We start from the raw sequence: 22,432 nt of genomic DNA on the forward strand, positions 1-22,432 counted from the left end.
TCTTTATACACCTATAACTAAGTTGGTTCGTGAAATATGAACATCACAGTGACTTGCCACAATAAATGTACAAAGGAGAAGGTAATTAGCAGCGGAAAACATATTTTTCACGTCTGAAGCTACATTTAGTCTGGAAACTAAATATGGAACACTATTCGTGATTGTTTATATAGTAATGTAATTTTGTATAAGATTGTTTGACCATAACAATAAATTATTAACGTATACAGTTGCAAAAGTAAAAATCAACAGAGAGAAAAACTTATTAAGATCATTTAAACATCGAATAATGCTAAAATACGCGTTCTTTTTTTTTTAATTCATCGTACAACACTAATCAACACAATATTTACCACAAAAAAAATGAACATATTGCATGTAAAAACCATTGAATACTTATCGTCAAATTATATTTGTTTGAAATCTGCATAAAAAGTAAAACATAAAAAAATACTGAAATCCAAGGAAATTGAATACAAAAATTCCTTTAACAATTGGCAAAATCAATAGCTCAAACATATCAAACGAATGGGAAACAACTCTTACATGTATATTCCTGGCTTTTTTTCACTGGCATGTTACATTTTTTTTTTAAGGTTTTGAAGTAAATTATTTTTTAGTTGAAATGCGATGAAAATCAGATAATTTTTCAAAACCCCTGTTAGACAATTCCATTGAATATTGTATCCAAAATAACAGCAAGAAAAATAACAAATTACATTTCAGTGCATAAAAATTTATACTAAATATGAAAATAATACTTCCTTCGTTACCTTTCACCCTCTATTCCGAAGAAGTTAGTTGTAGAACTTGTTGTCAGATCGTTAAAACTGCTGTTCAGTAGGTTTTCTTTACTGAACCAGTTCATCACATTTGTATTCTCGCCATTGAATAACATCCACACGACTGGTACGTCATTTGTAAACAGTTGAACTTTAACCTAAATTGTATAAAAAGCAACAAAATGTAAAAGACAAGAACAGGATCAGAGGATTCAGAGGATCGCGCACATGACCTTTACTGCGGTAAGGATTATAGCGGACTAGATTATTTTTATAGTATCAAAACTGTAAGAATCATTCAATTAAAATATGGTTGAAACAGTCTTGTAGTTATACAGGAAAGGATCATCCCCTGACTTTCACGACCAAGATGAGGGAAACAAAAAGTTCTATTGTCTTGACATACGTAATATCCTGATTCTATGTTTAGCGAATGGTTTTGTCTAAAAAACTGTTGACTACATAGTACAGTTCATATAAGCAATGTCGATTCCTATAAACACCATAGCTAACAAAACAACAAGTATAAGAAAACGTGTAAATGTCAATGACTAAGTATATACGTACACGTTGCCAAAAACACATAAGATTGTACACATATATCATATAGTGTCTTCTAATATTGCATATGAAAATATCTGTAATATTCCAATGGATTTCAGCTAACAAGAACCTGATACACCACAATATGTGTAGAATCAACGTACATTTTCTCATCATAGATACCAGAATTGAAGGATTGAAATTTAATATTTACACCAGACGCGCGTTTCGTCTACAAAAGACTCACCAATAACGCTCGAATAAAACCATATGTAAAAAGTCAAATAAAATACGAAGTTGAAGAGCATTGAGGATCACAAATTCCAAGTTTTGCCAAATATAGCTCAGGTAATCTATTCCTGTATATACTTGTTATCCAATAAAGGCTTACCTTCTTTACTCCAACATCACTCCACCTATCCATTAATGGATTTCTAAGATGTCGAGTAGTTACTGATATATCCAGTGGTGTTGGTAAGTCATTACATTCTGTCTGGATTGTCCACGCTGGGTAAATAGGCCTTCCATTTCCACCGAATGCAACAAACACAGGTATCCAATTGACAACTAAATACAAATTAATAAATATATATATATATATAAGGTACACAATATTGTTATTTAGTTATCATTATTTTAACGATGCCGCTGAATTTTTTTATTATGATATTGAGATATTATTATAAACTTGGGCACAATATTAAATGCATTAAGTTGCAGCCTCTCGGAACTGTTCATAAAGCACCAGGAAAGTCACTTATTATATAACAGTTGGCAGATTCATGTAAAATGTATAACATGTTTGGAGGTATCAACTCTAGTGATCAAATTATCTCGATCTAAATGACAAGATTATGGGACCTGGGAACTTATCTATCTTAAGCTTCTATTAGTATTACACACATTGTTGATAGAAAACAGAGTGATCATATAGGGCTAATGTGAAACGTATAAACCATGACAAAAGATCGGTATCGTACCAATTTCACACTTCATGATCTCATTGCAATCGTAACTAGTTTTTTTTCCAATACCAAATAGGATAAATATCAATTAGTAAACTACATACTGCGAATTCATTGATATTCGTTGAATACTAATTTTTATTGATTTCGTTTGTACAGAAAATCCACAAATGTAAATGTTCAACGAAATACATAATGTATGAAGACTTTGCCAAAACCCCGAAATTAAATATCCTCGAAAATGCAAGTTTTTCTCAATCCACTAAAATAAATGAATACCCAGTTCATAGAACATTAAACAAAATTGATACAATATCGTATGTCAGTCCACTATATAAGTGTAAGCGTATCATTACAGATCGTAATTTGACCGTATGCCCACTATGACCGTACTAAGCTGTTTCTGCTTATTGATATATACATTCGTAGTCAAAGGTATTTATATATCATAAAATACATGAACAGACGTGTTCATATATATAAAGGGTTTAATAAATATTACTTTCGTTGTACGGGTTTGTATGTTGGTTCATTCTCATCAGAAACTCTCAAAACCTAATATTCGACAGAAACCCTCAAAACCTAGTATTCGACAGAAACCCTCAAAACCAAATATTCGACAGAAACCCTCAAAACCTAATATTCGACAGAAACCCTCAAAACCTAATATTCGAATGCCTAGAATGTATAAGAACCAATGTTTATTTGCATTCATTTCACCCCGACTCATGACTTAAGTAATGTTCATAATGAATTCTATTGTGTAACAACGTATTGGAGTAATGTACCTACAGTAGTTCATTACGTAAACATTAATAGATTGCCTTAATTTATAGCTTTTGTTTGTAGAAGACAAATCTTCGTTAGGTGAAGCTGTATATCATGAATATTAAGCAAATAGTTACAAGTCATAGGAAATGAAATTTATTACATTTATGAGTTTTTTGCTGTTGCGTAAACACTTTTTATTTGATGTGTCATACACGTGTAACAAAAATATTTTTTTATGTTTGTTAAGCCACTAATTATATGACACTTTTGGGTGTAAGCGTACATGGACTTTTTTATGATGATATCAAAAGAATATTAACATTTATTATATAAAGAATGGTGATTTATATAACTTTCCCGTTGAGATATAATCCGATAATCTAAAGTGTGAAGAAAAATCGTTATTTTCACTCTTGAGACTTTCTCTGTTCTTTAACAACTCTTTATAATTATATGTTATTGGAAAGATAGAAGACGAATCAAATTATCTTTAAACTTTTGTTCGAAGGTTAAAAAAATAGAAATTATTTCTGATATCTTTGGATTAGGCAAAAGCTGTTTAATCTTTAGAATTGTTTTTCTAGCTGTGTCTTTTGCTGTCGTAGCAGACAAAGTAAAGTATTGCTTTCGACTTAGGATTGGTTTTATTTAATATTTCTTTTATCAGTTTTTGATCTGTATTCAATTTTTAATCTTTTGAATAAGGTCATCATACAAGTTGGCTTCGTTGTAAGACTTTTGAATATTTTTAATTAGTACTAAAATTCATTTATTCTTTATAGTTAAATGCATGACAAAACTCTATTTTATTATATATATATAGATTACTAAAAATTCAACATTTCCGGTATGAATAGTTTTAATTCACTAGTACTTTCATGTTTAAATAACAATCTTCAGGTGAAACTATACATGATTAACGTAACTATGTAACGGTAGGTATGTAACGTCATAGTTGTCGTTGAGTATATAAAGGGAGATAAATCGTATTACACTTAGTCTATATTTCGACTATTGACCCGAGCACGATTCGACCAACAAAGAACATTCAGTGTGTCAAAATGTCGAGATAGTCGTTGTGGAGCATGTCCGTATATCCATGTCGGCAAGGGAATGGACATACCTAATGGTCTATCACTTTTTACCAACGAAGTCATTACCTGTAAATCCGAGAACTTAATTTATTGCATTAAATGTAATGGTTGCCAGGAAATTTATATCGGCCAAACAGGGAACAGTGTAACAGAAAGAGTGCGCATTCATAGACAACATATAAGGCAGCCACAATACAGAAAAATCCCCCTAAGCAAACATTTAGACGAATGTGGAGGGGGATTTTTTAAAATATTCCCATTTTATAAAATGAATATGGGTTGTGACATTACACGAGAAGTAAAGGAAAAACATTTTATTTCAAAATTTAAATCACGATTGAATGCAAACTATGCATTTTCTATTGTGTAATAATGACGCTCCATACTTCTATATATAGACTAAGTGTAATACGATTTATCTCCCTTTATATACTCAACGACAACTATGACGTTACATACCTACCGTTACATAGTTACGTTAATCATGTATAGTTTCACCTGAAGATTGTTATTTAAACATGAAAGTACTAGTGAATTAGAACTATTCATACCGGAAATGTTGAATTTTTAGTAATCTATATATATTTCTATACACAAGAACATTTATTATAGTGATCTTTATATATATATAATTTTGTAACCTTTACACTCATTCGTCCGCTGTGAATTCGTTCACATACGCATGTTCATGCTTTTACAGACTGTTATTTCGTTGTTATTCTCGTTTCATCGAGGTGTACTGGCTAGCATTTATTCTGAACATAGTTTATTAAATACCAAAAACTGTAGTTCAGTTTCATTGCGAACATGTTAAACTATGGTATTCTTTTATCTGCACTTTGTCTTTTTTAGTATGTGTCATTAGGCATAATACTGGTAAAATGGGTCGAGCCCTTTATCAACTAATTTGAAAATTGTTACACTACTGTCCAATGTTAAAGTAGGGTTATGCGCTTACACAATACTAAAACCCGCCAAATTCCTTATGAGCATGTACCAAACATGGAAACAATAACCTAAATTTTAGAAATAAGAAAAAAAAAGAAAAAAGTATCATTCCACCAAGCAACATTGACCTTACGTGATTTTGACTGTCTTTTTCATCTTTTTTATGCATTCATTTTATATATTCTATATATTTAATGTATAGTTAATATGTTTTCGTTTCGAATAGACTTAAATATTTGCTGATATAGTTTTACGTAAAAAAGGGGGCGTGAAGCATTTACATCAAGTATCTTCAACAACACTATTTTTGGTCTCACTTTTTATAAATTAATTTAAAAAAAAAATCTGGATTTAAAATAAGTGATGGTTATCTTTTTTATTTATTTGGATACGGTAATAACTAACAACTGAGACTATGAAAAGTGTTTGGACATTGAAAATCAAAATGTCTCAAATTATTTCGATATTTTATGGTTGACGGATGGAGATGATTAACCTCTAGCAAAAAGTTTCACTTAAACCGCTGATAGTTACCCACAAAAATACTTAAATAAATTTTGTGTCATGAATCATTATATCATTCCTTTTTCCATAATATACCAAATTAGGCGAGTGACTTATTTCAAAAAGACGCTTAGTTAACGACTTTAATGCACCCACCTAACACACGGCTGTATTATATATCATTCGAAAGCTAATAATCTATACTTTTTGTTTTGACTGGTCGTAAAAAAATCGTATGGTGCATGTTCTGTTGAATCAAGGTCAAAGGTCATGAATAAACATTCCAAAATTTAGCGATTATTAAACAAAAGGCCGTTTGCTAATTCTTGTACCATAAAATTTTCCAAAGGATCATATGAGCTTTATATAACATAATAAATTATTTCCAAATCAAACAAAAAAAAGAGGTTAGCAATATTTGCTGAAAATTGAAATTCATCACAAATCCGAAAAAAATGAAAAAATGTTCCAAACGCAAAATATGTCTTGGGGGATCGATATTTGTATGCTAAATAAATAGATAAATGATTTTCCATAATAAAAGAAGGGATATTTAAAGTTCGAAAAGAATATATACGAGCTAATTGAGGTAAAAATGTCTTTTTAACGAAGTCAAACTTATTTACTTTTTGTAAACATGTTTAAATGCAAACATGACTTTGCGACTAAATCGTAGGCAACATTGAAATAAGTAACCTTATCTAAAGCGGGATGTAAGCGAACTAAATATGATGCTCCGTATTTATTTTAAAATCATATCAGACATATTAAAAGTGTTTAGAAGTTTAATCTCTTTAATTATTTGAATAAAAGATGCTTTGAGTATTTTCAACATAAGGTTTTGAAATACAAATGCAGGTTATTGTGTATGTAAAACACTATAAGCAGTTGTGAAAAAGTCCAATACCCTTCCTGACCTCATAAGATCAGTCGCTGTTTTAGGCAGTGATCGTTTTCATGCTGTGCTGTGTTTTGTGGACTGTTGTTCGTCTCTTGGACTTTAATTTTATTTTGTTCATGGTTTTAAATAAGTTTGTTTGATTCATGTTTGAGATGTTGATTTTCCCTTTGGTATTATTTTACTTTAAAGACATTGACTCAAAGTAAAGTGAAGAAGATTAACGCAATAAGACAAATATCTGCAAAAATAACTTAGTTTACTCACGATGATATAGATATAAAACCAAATCGTTATCATGATCAATTTAACTACAATGGTCAACAATTTTTAAAACTTTTACTACTTGAAGAGTGACGAAGTATATCAAAGGGGCATCAACTCATAATTGAAAACGAACTGACAAAGCCGGGCAAAAAACGAAATAGCCAAGCAACAGTATACAAAACACAACATATAAAGCTACAGATTGAGTAACACAAACCCTCAAAGATATTTTGGGTGAACTCAGAAGCTCCCAATTGGTAAGCAGATCATGTTCTACATGTGACACCCGTCTTGTGGCTCATGTAATTCCGAACTCGGTGCCAAGTCTTATTCGGTAGATGACATTCAAGGCAGAGATGACGGTATTTTATACGTCGATTGGAACTTATCAGTCGTCATCTGGCGAAACAGATATTTCATAATTGTCAACCAACTCGTAGTGGCGTCCATAAAATTTTCACAGGGATGATTTCAATTTTGAATTTGAACTCTGGTTTAAAAGCATGTTCAACCACCAATTTTCTTTAAATGTCCTGTACCAAGTCAGGCATATGGCAGTTTGTATCTAATAATCTGTTCCTTTGTATGTTTGCGTTTGCGTTTGTTTTTGTAGCAGTTCAGTGTTTCTGTTATTCCGTTGTGATCCACTTATAGTTGATGCGTTTCCCTCGGTTTTGGTTTGTGACCCGGATTTGTATCAGTTACTTTGATGACTATTGGGTAGCGGTATACTATAGTTGCCTTTATTTAATATCTTCATTTTGAGCAGTTACGCGCTATCACGAAAATCGTGAAAGACAATACAAGCTCTGGAATATTGTATCAACTTGGAGATATGTACTTCACAAGAAGATGCAACGAAATCGCTTTACAATTGGGCAAGTGTTTAAATAAATAGTTTTATTTAATTTCGCGGGCAATGCGTTGTCTGAGTATGCAAAGACAAATTTAGGAAATAAAAAACCCTACATTTATACGTCCTATCATAAATATTTCCGACTTGTTATTGTTTCAGAGGAGTTGAGGCTCTGAGGCTCAATGAATTCGGTCTCCTCCTTTAGTAGTATAGATATGCAGGCGTTTCTATAATGTTGCTACATAGAAATGGAAAGTTTATAATTGGGTAGTAAGGAGTGTTTTTATGGGTTAATTAATGCTCATCTCTTTTGTCGTAAAACTTGTTCTCAACTAATCCTCATCGTCGATTTCAAAATACGTGATAGAGTCCAACATTGTCACAAATTTGGCACTATTCATGCAGTGAAATAAAATCATCTATATACTGGTAAGTGAACTTTCAAGATACTGTTAGCTTCTTTTCGGTCATCATCAGAAGCTCTTGCATGAAGTTATCCTTGTATGAAAAATGAACTAGTCATGCAACAAGCTATTCAGGAAGTCTAGTAGCTAGAATCGTTGCGTATTAATGGATTTTCTTTTTCAAAATTATTCTTTTTTGATGAATTCTTGCATTTAAACAATGAACAACGTAATTTAAGCAATCAAGAAGTCAAGAAGTCAAGTTTTATAATATGTTTACTGGTTTTTTAATTCTTTGAAATTAAATTTTTATCAATTTATTTTTTATTTATTTTTGTCTAAATTTTCTATTTCTTTTTTATGGTTCACATCAAATAAATAAAAGGTCTTTTCACTTCATCAAAATTTATAATGAAGCTACAAATCAAACAATTAGAAAAGTCGAAAGATGTTTATGTCAGTCTGGTAGTTACAATGCAGATCGCAATCTTTTAGTTTCGCCCCTTTATTTCAAGCTATAAAATGATGCGCGCACATGTTTTTTTACTTTACATTTTTCAGATTCTTACGAATTCGTTTATTAAATCTTAAATTGACCACATACAATGTTTAAATAGGAAGATATGCTTAGAAGTAAGCATAGTTTTAGGAAATTTATGATGTCAAAAACTACTTTGATAGTTATTACAGGGTTATACTTAGTTTTAAGTGATAATCATGCTCTATATTGATTTTAATCCAAAAAGTTGACGTCGGCTTTACTATATGTCTCTTCTTTTACTCGTTTTATCATAAACGGTACTGTATTTTCTTTGAATAGCAATAATGAATCCTGTAACCCAAATGTTGACATTTTTACCTATGGTGTCTGTTTGTTTTGTTCACACATCGCTGTCAAGTAAATGGAATTTTATGCCACTGTCATACAGGTGAGAGATTTATCTAGTTATAAAACCAGATTTAATCAACCATTTTCAACATGAGAAAATGCCTGTACCAAATCAGGAAAAAGACCAATGTTATCCATTCGTTTGACGGGTTTGAGCTTTTGATTTTGCCGTTTTATCAGGGAATTTTTCTCGACATTCGATATTTTTGTGATTCTACTTTGTATGTACGTATTATATTGCCACTGCTTTAAACTTAATCACATTTCTTTAAAAAAATCATTGTCTAATTTATTCCGTTTTACTGTTGTAAATTGAGATGTGCAAACTACAGCAAATTGATTCTTTTTATGCCATATACTCACTGTTTTCAGTATCTTCCTTACTTTTCTCGTAACTTATTCAAGTGATAAAACTATAATTTCTTTCTATTATGTTTATAATAAATCTGTTTTTCCCGATATCTCGGACATGACTCCAGCTCGTGTTGCTCCATGTAAATCTTTCATATCATGTATTGTAAAATGCCTTTTCTTTATGAGCTACGGGATTAATTGTGCTTATCTTAAAGATCTTGGGAACAAATTTGGTTTTAAACATTCAAATAAAATGTAAACAAATTATTGCAACTAAAACCACACGTACCTTTTATCATAACTTGTGAATTCTGAAATTGTTCCATTCCTTGACTACAACTAGTCTCCAATCTACACAGCTTCGATCCTTCTTCGTAGTTTGAGGAACAACATCGTTGATCAAAGGTACACAGAGCTGCACAAACCAAGGCTGACCTTACTGATGTAGTTGCTATACTACCAGAAAGTAGTCGTTTATTATTTACTACATGAAAATTTATTTGGTTAAGAGCAACTGAAAATGAAACTAAATTTGTCAAAATGTAAAATTCACAACAAAAAAGTAACATTTAAAATTTTGCAGTGCCTTGATTTAAATTGATATCAGAAGAGTTCTGTATGATCAATGTCAGCAACTACGCATTATTATATTTTTAAAGTTTCATAATTACTTTTGTTTATCTCACGCCAATCAAGCAAACAGTAAAAAGTAAAGCTGAGAGTTTTTACAACCAATCAAATACCTCCATATGTAAACTTGTAATAATCAATAGCAACAATTCAATGTTTGTTATTCACATAGCATCTATTACAAAACAACAGTTATACAAGTATTCGTTAAGAACTGATAAATAATAAAGTTGTCATATCAAAAGATATGAATGGATTAAATGGTTTTTAACAAGTTTTCCTATAATGTTTTTCGTTAAAAAAAAATACAATGTAGAGCTAAGGAAGTTACATGTTGAGATTAAGGCCATTCTTAATTATATACTAAATCACCGTACCTTTTTATTTCCAAAAAAGGATCAAGCAAACGAATTTTTTTATGACTTAATATTACATTTTCTTTGTATTCCTCTTATAAATGATATGATTCCATCGGTTTTATTTCATAAATAAGAGTTGTTTTCTCTCTATAGATTTATGACTTTTAAACACCGGGATACCGGTTTTAATATGGTGGTTAATTGTATTTTGAGGTTAATAAACCTTTGGTTCGAGCGATTTCAATAAGGTTAATTTGAAGTGGCTTTCAAAAAAATTTGGTAATCGTTTCTGCTATTAAAATTTTTGACCAGTTGCGAACAAAGTTTATAATCATTCAAGAGAAGCGCATTTAAAATGCAGTATCATTGTTTTATGAAATTCAAGTTCATGAACATGTACTGTACTTCAAATAAAGGCAACAGTAATATACCGCTGTTCGAAAGTCAATCATACCGCATCTTCTTTTTTTATAAATCGATTTAGAGAAAACAAATCCGGATTACAAACTAAAACTGAGGTAATCACGTCAACTATAAGAGGAAAACAACGAGACAACAAAAAATCTGAAGTGCAACAAAATAAGAAAACGAAAATGCAACACACTCAGATAAGATAAAACCTGCCATTTTCCTGACTTGGTACAGGACATTTGAAGAAAAAACTAGTTGATTGAACCTGATTTTGCGGCTAGCCAAACCTCGCGCTTTTATGACAATGTTATATATAACATTAAAATGACAATATAACATGACAGGAATACATTACTTAAAACTATCTTTGTTACTTTAGTTTATAGATTTAACCACAAATGTTTTTTTTTGGACAAGTTAAAGATTCCGTTATGTTTCGCTTCATATACTTTTGCCGAATAACGAGCTGACATTTTGGGCATTATCTGTCTAGTTTAATTTCAATAAATCGACCAAAATTATTACAACTAACTTTAAATATTAAAATGTATATTCAATTTACAGTATGTCCAAAAAAAAAAGAAGAGAACAATGCATAGATTTGTTATAATGTATCAGCATTCCGTGTGTATTAAGTTAAGACACTATCCAACTACCGACGGTTATATGATTTTAACATACACAAAAATATAAATAGACAGAAAAAGACGTTCAACCTAAAATGACATTTTTTTTTAGATCTATTTGATTTTTGGTCATAGATAAGAAATAAAGTTTTACCTCTATAAGAATATTTTATTGTTGGCCGAGGCAGTCAAATAAATTAAAAGTCCTCGTGTTTCTAGTTAAAAGTTGCATGGATACGGATTCAAAAATAGGTTGAATTATTAATTTACAAGTCAAAGATATTTCAGCGAGGTTTTTAGCTTATTGGACATATTGAACCATACCGACAGCTTATAGCTAATTATTACTTTCATAAATGTGTGAAAAGTCATATTGTTTGTATCTATTTCGTAGCTTATGTCCCTTTAAAGAAAAATGCATGAAATTGTACATGTCCTGATTTTTAAATGACTGCTGATGTTAACCAGATTCTAATGTACATGTGTGTAAAATTATGTCTAACAGATAGAGTTTATGTTTTACCTGTTGATCTACCTTTTGCGATAGGATAGCAGACAGTGGCATTTTGGTTGTGACGACGCAAGCATTTCTGTTGTTGTTGTCTGTTATACCGTTATTTTAAAAAGGAAAAAAAATAATTGTTTTGGAACAATCAAAATCCAAAACACAAAGTCCACATCAAACAAAAAACAGAAAATTACAGAGTAAGTTACAGGAATATCATCAAAGGCGGGACTAAATGGAGTCATCCTGAACGGCAAAGTGGTTATTGTTCCACGTAATGCTCTAGTAATATTGCTTATTGCATTTGTTAATCTTTAGGAAAAGTGGTCAGATTTATAGCTACATCATTATCCGATGCATTTTATGACAAATATACCAAACAACGCAGCCTAACCCCACAGAACTGATATTTATATTTAAAATTTTGCTAGTCAAAAAGTATAAAATTAAAAAGAACATGTTAGATTTTTTTTTGAAAAGTTTTGAAATTTTCTGCATTTTTTTTATTTTTAAGTATTATTATACTCATTAATTAATAAAATGAGGAATAAGCAATCAAATTAATGTTCATTGATTTTACTTAAATTTTCATAGTCGGTTTATGACATACTGAAACGTATATCCAAATTACAAAAAAGTCTGAAACAAACAATATAGTAATCAATCACTGAATAGTATGCATTGACACTTTGTGTAGTTTACATGCATGTCTTTTTATATTGACATTTTTGACTTTAAGTAGCATAATACATGCTAAGGGCTAAAAAAAAAAATGGCTGCGAAAGGCGAATTTTCACATCATTATTTCCTCATGAACAATGATTGTATAAAAGAAAAATCGTATGTTTTTATGTTTCGTAGCTGATGCACTTTAAAATGGAATGAAGAAAGATTTTTATATAACCATCAACTGCCATTTTTAAAAATACAGGAACAAGTATGCTATAAAAGGGGACACTATTTGTGCTCCTAGGAATAACCATAATCTGCATATGAACTTCTTTTGGCAAAAATTATTTTTTTTTCGTTATAAGGCTTAACGAATACTGTTATGCGTAGTTATTTGCACGGCAGGATTCATAAAGAACTGTAAATTTAACGCCACCCAAGTTCAAACTTGATCTGTGTTCTTTGCAATTGATAATAGGCATTGTGTATAAGTTCTTTAACATTTGGTTTAGAAAAAGTAATGGAACAGAAACTTGTTTTAGGACGGACGTACAGATGATAACAAGTAAAATCACAAAAATACTGAACTCAGAGGAAAATCCAATCGGAAAGTCCATAATCTCATGGCAAAATCAAATGACAAAACACATAAAAAACGAATGGACAAGAACTGTCATATTCCTGACTCGGTAAAGACATTTTCAAATGTAGACAATGGAGGATTAAACTTGGTTTTAATTTAAATGCTCCACTCTGACACAATCTGGACATTAAATTCGTGCTTTCTTGGATACAAAGTACGAAAATTTTTAATATAATATATGTTACACATGTACTATTTATACAGTGGTCACTTTAATCCTTTTATCAACCTTATACAGTCAGTGTAATGTGTGACCTATTAACCTTTTATACACTGGTCATTTGTACACATTTTTCAACCTATAACTTTAGTCAGTGTGTAACAACACCCATTTTTAAAAGGATTCATTTACTAGTAGCATGTATTACCAGGTAAAATAGTTTATATTATATCAAACTATATTTTTGACTTATTTAATTTACTGGACGATATATAAAAAAAGTACTATCAATTTATTTACACTTATATTATATCAATCAAAATTATCAATGGTTATATATTGATCTATTGATGCATTTTTATTTATCCTTTTCTGACCATTGTATATGTCATTTAAAGTTGCGATTTTGTTCGGGTATACCATGAACAAAACATTCTACATATTATAAATCGCAAAATAAAAAGTATAATTGATAAAATGTGTAAAAGTACCTCGTAAATTTTATAACACGCACAATATGTAAGAAATGGTCTTTACTTAAAACATATAACGTTGCATTGGAAATACATTTAAGCAAATTCTGTCAAATATTCCTTCATTTGTCCAAATTTCACTTCCAATTTTATGGATGCTATTTTCATTCATATTTATCACAATGTTTTTAAAGTTTACCTCGTCGATAGGGTGGAATTGGAATGATATAACATTTTCACCTTGAGAGAAATCATTTAATCTAAATTTTATTGTTTTGATAAGGCATTACCTTGTACTTTGGCCAGAAAGGAAATCATTTGTGCACGCTTGATGTCAATAACTAATATTTCAGACAAAGCCCCATTAGTATTGACATGAGATATATGACCATTAGAAAGCGCCCTTATACGAGGAATTATTCCTGTAGGTGTAATGCTATGATTGCTTCATCATCTTCATCGAAGTCGCTTCAAAGAAGTTATCATACTTTCAAAATATCAATTTATCATACTTTCAGATCTGCTTTTCACTCCCGGTTTTTAGTAGAGTTCGTGTTGTTTCTTATTTATTATTTATAACTGTTGATGTAAATGTTCTTTGGCTTTTTTTTGTCTTTGTTTACTCTTTGGTTTTATTGTTATTGTCGTTCAAAATATCATACATTTAAAGATTGAACAAACAACACATTAATCCACGAATGTGCGTAGCGCATGAGTTAATAATCGGTGTTCTTTGGTCACGAGTTGAACACTATTCGATATTTGAATTCTTTGGCAAATGGCATTTTTTTCTGAGATTAAAGTAGAAAATGTAAGATGTTTATCTATTTCTGCGCATTCACTATTTGTTTATATCCGTCGTAATCGATATCTTGACAACGCCTAATTGTTGTATGACGTCAGAGGATATAATAAAAACCTGGAGGACATGTGAAAACATGATAACGATTAATCATTATATTTTGCGCGTCTTTTAAAAATCACGAGAGGTTAATATAAGATTTGTAACATCGTCCTTGTACCTAAATATAGATGTTCCAAGGCAACGTCAATGACGTTTGTTCTTTACTTCAAGTAAATTCCATTTTGTTTTTCTTGTTATCGGTGTATTTTTTCTCCTCGATTTGTTTTTGGGTTTGTTTTTTTTTAGGAAATCTTATTAAATATTTAACTTAAGAAAATTGGCAAAAGCAAATGATATATTTATTAAAACAAGGATCTTTTTTAAAATTTGATAAGTATCTGAGCAAATACTAGAAAATTGGTCAATAATAAAGAAAAAGTCATATAGTAAAACAGTTGTTGACTTTTGATTTCAGTTGATACAATGAGTTATCAACCCCTGAGATATGACATTCAACCTTGGTCGTCAGCCTTGGTGAATGGTATATCTCTTGGATAAATCATTTTATCAACTGAAATCAAAAGTCAATAATTGCATAATATATACACCTTCTTCTAAAATATCATATCTTTCTTTAAAATTAAGCTTTGATTTACTGTATACATTTGCATATCCTCAGTTCTTGATGACAGAAATCATTGATTTCGCTTTCAGATATACTGAATAGTAAGACAGACGATAAATACCGACACAAAAATGTTGCTGAAGGAAACTGAAATGATACGAAGAGCGACAATTGAGGATTATGATGCTGTCATCTCTATTTTACCCGGGAAAGACTATGATGGCGATTACCTACCGGATTACTTTCACATGTTGATGAACAATCAATCTATCAAAGCTTATGTGTATATCCTTGATGGCAAAATAGTATGTAACTATTTAAAAATTCTAAATACATATTTGGAATTTCTTTTATTAAGGATTAACCATGTACATGATGTAGTACGGGTCGTTCGGTCATTAAACAAGTCCATCTAAACATTGAAATCGCTTGAGTTAATAACATGAATAAATTAACAAATAAAAAGTAGGCGAATACAAATGCTTCACAAATGTAATAAGTTGAGTCCTATAGATATAATATTTGTAACGATATAACTAAAATTGAGGAATCCTTATTAAGGTTCATCCCGAAATATTGACACTGATGTCAGTCCAAAATGTAAGAATAGAATACCTCAAACTTTCTTTTTTCCTCAGCTTATTTTGGAAACGAATGTACTGACAGTCGTGGAGTAAAATGTATATGATGTATCCCATGGGTGGAAGGGGTGTTTTTCGGCGATTTATCTACCCCTACCCTATTCATTTATTAACTTTTGGGAAAATTCCTACCCATTCATATTTTTAATGAGAAAAACAAAACCCATTTATAAATTTTAAGGCAATCAAACATACCATTTGTGATCCATTTAAAATCATTCATACAGATAAGAACAAGAAAGAACAGTACACAGTTTTCACAAATTTCATCAACAGAAGATGAAATTTTGTGAACAATTGACATATACTTTTTTTATCAATTGTTCATTGAAACATATGTCATTGTTAAAAATATCAATAACATGTATCTTATTTAGAATTAAACAAGGGCAAGCTTTCTCGTGTCATGTTGAGTCATGTATAGAATTAACAAAGATACCAGGTTTAAAATTGTGTTAGAAAGGCGCGCAACAGACTCAATTGATGCCCGAATAAAAGAAGTTCAAATGACGTCTTTTATTAAATCCCTTGGATGTGTACTAGTTGATTGAATGAAAATTTGTTTTATTTATGAGTTGTAAAAGGCTTTGACGAATCTTGTTTGAAGGCGTGTGTATTCTGGTACTTGATTCCAATTAATGCGCTTTGAACTTGTATCATTATCCTGTTTCAGAGTTAAATATGTTTCTTATTTTAAAATAAGTTGACAATATGCTTATATCGACGTGATTTGAACTTTGCTGGATGGTTGTCACATTGGCATTCCTTTCCCGTCTCCTTAAGTATTTTTATATTAAATTAAATCAAACAAGCCATATATTTAAAAGGAAATGATGTTTCTATTTGAATTGTATTAAATTAAGAAGCCATATTTACCCTAGCCTCTTCCATCTTGTTTGCTTAAACATAAAATATAGGGTCGTGGATTATAGAGGCGAGTATTTCCATACCAATGTTCCACGTTTGTTATCTGTAAAGCTTTCTTTTAAGACTGGCTTCCAAATTGTATACCTGGTAGACGGTGGAACAACTGGGGTTATGAGAAGTGGTCGTATACGAAAAGACACACAAGGCAAAGGTGTATTGAGAAAACTTGGAGAATTCATCATGGAAAAAAATCCTAGCTTGACACATGTTGTATTTGCTACTGGCACAAATGTACCAACTATCTTTCAGAATATTAGAAATGGAGAATATCAATTTGTTGCGAAAAGGGTATTTTTTTATATTATATCATTATTTAAAATATATATGGTACGATTGCCCATCAGGCAACTCTCAAGCAGACACCAACATGACATAGAACTATTCAACTGTATGTCTCCGTACGACTTTAGCATTGAGAAAAAGCAATACAACAAACCATGCTATAAAATGCCCGGAAATGACAATTGTAAATTAATTCAAACGAGAAAACGAACGGGTTGATGTATGTACAAAACAAAAACTAAAAACAATTATAATATACTGCTAGCGGTGTTAGCCCAACTGAAAGTTAACTGCGATAGAATTTTTGTTATAAACAATGCAAGAATATCTGTTCTGTTCTTCCGAGTGACCGTGAAAGGGCTGTATAGCCATTCAAGGTCGTTAAAAACTTCAATTTGTTGTTTTCTTCCGTTTATATGTGTGTCATGAGTTTAATAATATTACAAAATAGTTCGTCTGTTTGGGACTTTTATATTGAAGGAATTTGTGTGCCCCACTTACTTCTGGTCTGTGCGTTCGTTCGTTTGTCCGTTCGTTTGTCTGTCCGCTTTCGTGTTAAAGTTTTTGGTCGAGGTAGTTTTTGATGAAGTTGAAGCCCAATCAACTTAAAACTTTTTTTTTAACTTGAAACTTAGTATACATGCTCTCTATGATATGATTTTTCTAATTTAAATGCAAAATTACAATTTTCATCCCAGTTTCACGGTCCACTAACCATAGAAAATGACAGTGCGAGTTAGGCATCCGTGTACTATGGACACATTAATTCTTGTTATTTTATGACATGATAAAAAACGATTTTCAAAAACATTTTCAACTGACCGTGTTTTTTTATTATAAAAGTAAACATGTAATTTTACTTTTAGGTTTGTTTATATTATCAGACTAACAAACATTCATTAATAGAACATTAACCTGAGATAGACATTCTTGAAAAAACTAAAGTTCTGAACCAAAAAGACTTAATTCAAACCATAAAAGACCAGGACTTTTATTCACAGATGTTTAAAGACAACCGATTAATTATAGACACTGTTCCGTACCGACTTATGGAATCGAACATTCCCATGATACTCATGGAAAGAACAAAAGCAGTGGCATCGTATCTTGACGACAATAAGAAAAGTATTATTACTTTTGGAAGTTATTTCAAGCTTAGCAATGGTGAACTATTTTGTAATTTGGATATCTATGGAAATGTAGGAAATGCATTGGATCACCATATTTACATTCATATTCAACATTTTGTTGAGCACATTACGGATATATTCACTATTGAAGTTCGCTGTCACGAATCATCGCCAATTATAGATAAGGCAATGTCAGAGAATGGACTCATGTTAGTATCTGTTGGTAAATTTGTTCGAAATGAACTTATATGTGTTGAAAAATCATATTATCCAAACGCTGAACAAGCCAGATTGTGAATGGTTTCTTACAACTGATTCTTCAAAACTCATATAGACAAACAACATCAATCATTGTTCAAATGCTTTACTTTAATTTGTTTCTATTGGTTACCTATGATCATAAAAAAGTGGCCTTCTATGGTGCTTCAGTATACTTAAAACTCATGCTTAAATTATCTTGAATAAAAAAAATATTCTGGAATCCTCTTTCTATATCAAAGAGGGACGAAAGATACCAAAGGGACAGTCAACTCATAAATCGAAAATAAACTGACAACGCCATGGCTAAAAATGAAAAAGACAAACAGACAAACAATAGACTAAGTACACATGACACAACATAGAAAACTAAAGAATAAACAACACGAACCCCACCAAAAACTAGGGGTGATCTCAGGTGCTCTGGAAGGGTAAGCAGATCCTAATCCACAAAATGCACAAGCCATAATAATAATGTAGTAATTTCTTTAAAATTGGTCAGGTTGACTGTTTAAAGGAGTAGGTAAGGGCCGAATTAGGCCTTAATTTTCAGGTTCATCTGACGAAAGATTTTAGATACTTTTTAAACACTTAAGTGTCTATTTCAGTTGATTCAATTAGTTTATATGAAAGATTTTACTGATTTACTCATTAAAAATGCTCCGATTCAAGCTTTAAAAATATGAAAAATCTATCATATAATTATGCCAAAAAATGTCACTTTTCAGATGGTTTTTGTCAAAAATGAAAGTGGCCGCATCCGTGTCCATCTTCAATATTTATATGTGTTATGCATCATCATCAAACACAACTTACATTTCAATATTGTGAATGAACACAAATGCGGCCGCTTTCATTTAAGACGGAAACCGTTAAAAAAAAACTAAAATGTTAAAATTGTGAAGATTTCAGTAATTTAGCATGAAATAATGATGCTAGTACCCAATATATGTTCATTGTAGTGTCAAAAAACAGCCCATATTTATGTAGCAGAAGCATTCTACTTTCCAATAAATAATATATACTAAAAGTTTACATTTTACCAATTTTGTAAAACTGCTATATTTTGGGGCCAAAAATGTGTCTTACCGGACCTACTCCTTTGTCCTAATTCTGTGCTGCTGATTTTTACAAGACGTTGAATCAATATTATCGGGAACATAGTTTAATTTTATCCGCTTTATGACACCATTTTGTTACTATTGACACACTTTTGAATCACGTTTTCGAATAACTGAACTTACATATTACTTTAATGGGCCGCATTGTCAGTCAAACTCATAAATCGAAAATAAACTGACAACGCCATGGCTAAAAATGAAAAAGACAAACAGACAAACAATAGAATATGTACACATGACACAACATAGAAAACTAAAGAATAAACAACACGAACCCCACCAAAAACTAGGGGTGATCTCAGGTGCTCTGGAAGGGTAAGCAGATCCTAATCCACAAAATGCACAAGCCATAATAATAATGTAGTAATTTCTTTAAAATTGGTCAGGTTGACTGTTTAAATGACACCATTTTGTTACTTTTGACACACATTTGAATCACGTTTTCGAATAATTGAACTTACATATTACTTTAATGGGCCGTATTGTCTGTTAAATAACAGATCAAATCATATTTAGTTATAATATTTCATTTAGGCTATCAAATTTTCCTCAACAAATGGAATGCTTACTAAAACATATTATAAAAGTACACAAGATTGAACGACAGTTTGCACGACATTAAATGTTTGCATGTTTAACTTTGATCTGTGTTTCATTTAACCAGAGATTTTTTCTCATATCAATGAACTAATGGCGCTTCGGTTGTAGTACAGCGATTCCATTGACAAGTCTATTCTAAATTGCTGTCGGAGGTTAGATAATATTTTTACAATATGCATGATTGGATAAACATTACCGATCTTGACTTTCTTTGTATAAAAAAGTTACTTACATGTCGAAAAAGTAAACATGTCTACAATTGTGTTTGATTTTCTCACACGTTGTTGTCAATAGAATGAGCTTCTATGCGACTGTCATAAAAATATGAGGTTAATCTCGCTATAAAACCAGGTTTATTTCATAATGTTCTACCTAAGGAAATTCCGATACCAAGTTAGAAATATGGCTGTTGTTTTCGACGTGTTATGTATGTTTGAGCTTTGGATTTAGCCAATTGAAAGATATATTAGCTTTTGAATTGTATGGGAATTGATATTCTTTTTATTCTACTTTTTTATACATGATTGATTAAATCTGACTAATATAGGACAAAAATGTGAACAATTATTTGTCAAAAAACCGAACAATACTCATTATTATTTGTTTTAGAAGGCCGGCGATGATAAGGTCATAGACTAAAAAATGAAATACAAATAGAGAATCGTCTACTCCCGTAACCATTTGTTTTGTTTTGTCCGTGTATAACTCAAATACCCAACTTAAGATATTACTATTATTTCTGTTGAAATATTTTGTAGATTTAACATCATTAAAGAGTCACATTCAAAGTCATAACTAGAAACTTAGTATGGAACGCCGGAACTGTCTTATAGTGTAAATAATTAATGTGTTTTGTCGATTTGCCTTTACGTCCTGTCATTTCTTCTTTATGTTATGTGCAGATGCCTTTATTTCCTGACACGGCATCTCTGTGTTATGTAAAATTAGTAATTTGTTTGGTCAAACAATTGTATGATATGTCATTGCTAAACTTTGTTTTGTAAAATATGCATTACATTATGCTGTAACTACTATATATTCTGTGAATACTTCGAAACTTTATGATCAACCACCTTTACATTCTCTCATATTTTATCTATGTTGTGTCTATTCTTCTTTTACGCAAGTCAGTTAATAATTGCGTCCTGTCTCAAGTATTATTGTTATGTCAAATGTTGTAAAGGTTTTGCTTTGATACACCTTTGTTCTATGTAAATCTCATGATATTATAGTCTTTTGGCGTTATGTTGTGTTTATACATATGTATCTCCAGTGAAAAACACAATACAACATGGTATAATTCAGATGCGTTTTGCCGAATAATTGATACTCTCTGTGAGCCTTCATTACGTCATATGCAAATGCCTTTTACATTATGTGCCAACAACTAATACGTTTTGTGCAAACCTCTTTTACCTTATGTGCAAATATAGTTCACCCTGTGTGCAAACATCGTTTACTTTATGTGCAAACACCTATTACGTTATGTGCAAATACCTATAAGTTATGTATAAAAACTACATCAATATGTTCAAATACTATTACGTTATGTGCAAATACCGCTTACATTATGTGCAAACACCATGTAAGTTAGGTGCAAATGCCTATTACATTCTGTCCAGACATCTATTACGTTATGTGTAAACACCTATTACATTATGTCCAAACACCTATTACGTTATGTGCAAACACCTATTACATTTTGTACATTATGTTCAAACACCTATTACGTTATGTGCAAACACCTATTACGTTCTGGTAAACGCTTTTTGACACAGATTAAAACAAAATGCATCAATGATATGCATTTTGAAAATGAAGAAAATTAAACGTTTGACCTTTCTTACAAACTGTGGATTTTTATATTAATAATATTGATTGGTGTAAAAATGCTATATACATACAATGTATCAAGTTTTATGGGAAATTATTTTGTTCTACTTTAAGAGTGTACGTTATGCATCCATGCTTTGAAAATTTGTTCACTTTACTTGTTGAAAATTGTAACAAATATACAGACACAACTAAAACCGAAAGGAACAATGCGATATAAAAAGGAAGATGTGGTACGAATGTCAATGTGACAACTCTTCAAAAGAGACCAGGAAGATTTGTTATTACCCTCCCAGTAGGGGTTTCATCTAGCGAGAAACGTGTACTAGATTAATGCTACAAAATTTAATGTAATGACGTCTCCCACGATTCATGTAGCAGCTAAGGAATCCTACAAAATGTTTAAGATTTTATTTTATT

At 31.0% G+C, this 22,432-nt stretch overlaps 1 protein-coding gene across 1 annotated transcript; it reads left to right on the top strand.

The window, feature by feature from the left end:
• Window positions 1-13,407: 13,407 nt before the first annotated feature.
• On the top strand, window positions 13,408-18,618 carry LOC143043267 (histidine N-acetyltransferase-like). Its single transcript, XM_076215658.1, has 4 exons — window positions 13,408-13,489; window positions 15,310-15,525; window positions 16,852-17,076; window positions 17,937-18,618. The coding sequence occupies exons 2-4, from the start codon at window positions 15,352-15,354 to the stop codon at window positions 17,982-17,984; spliced, it is 447 nt and encodes a 148-aa protein (XP_076071773.1). The 5' UTR covers window positions 13,408-13,489; window positions 15,310-15,351; the 3' UTR covers window positions 17,985-18,618.
• Window positions 18,619-22,432: the final 3,814 nt, after the last annotated feature.

This window comes from Mytilus galloprovincialis, chromosome 8 (assembly GCF_965363235.1).
Source record: "Mytilus galloprovincialis chromosome 8, xbMytGall1.hap1.1, whole genome shotgun sequence".
Lineage (NCBI taxonomy): Eukaryota > Metazoa > Mollusca > Bivalvia > Mytilida > Mytilidae > Mytilus > Mytilus galloprovincialis.

Excerpts from the sequence above, each read along its gene's own strand:
- LOC143043267 (XM_076215658.1), top strand. The coding sequence starts at position 15,352 with ATGTTGCTGAAGGAAACTGAAATGATACGAAGAGCGACAATTGAGGAT. Across the intron at positions 15,526-16,851 it reads ATATCCTTGATGGCAAAATA|ACTGGCTTCCAAATTGTATA; the intron begins GTATGTAACTAT and ends CTTTCTTTTAAG. Across the intron at positions 17,077-17,936 it reads ATCAATTTGTTGCGAAAAGG|GTTTGTTTATATTATCAGAC; the intron begins GTATTTTTTTAT and ends TTTTACTTTTAG.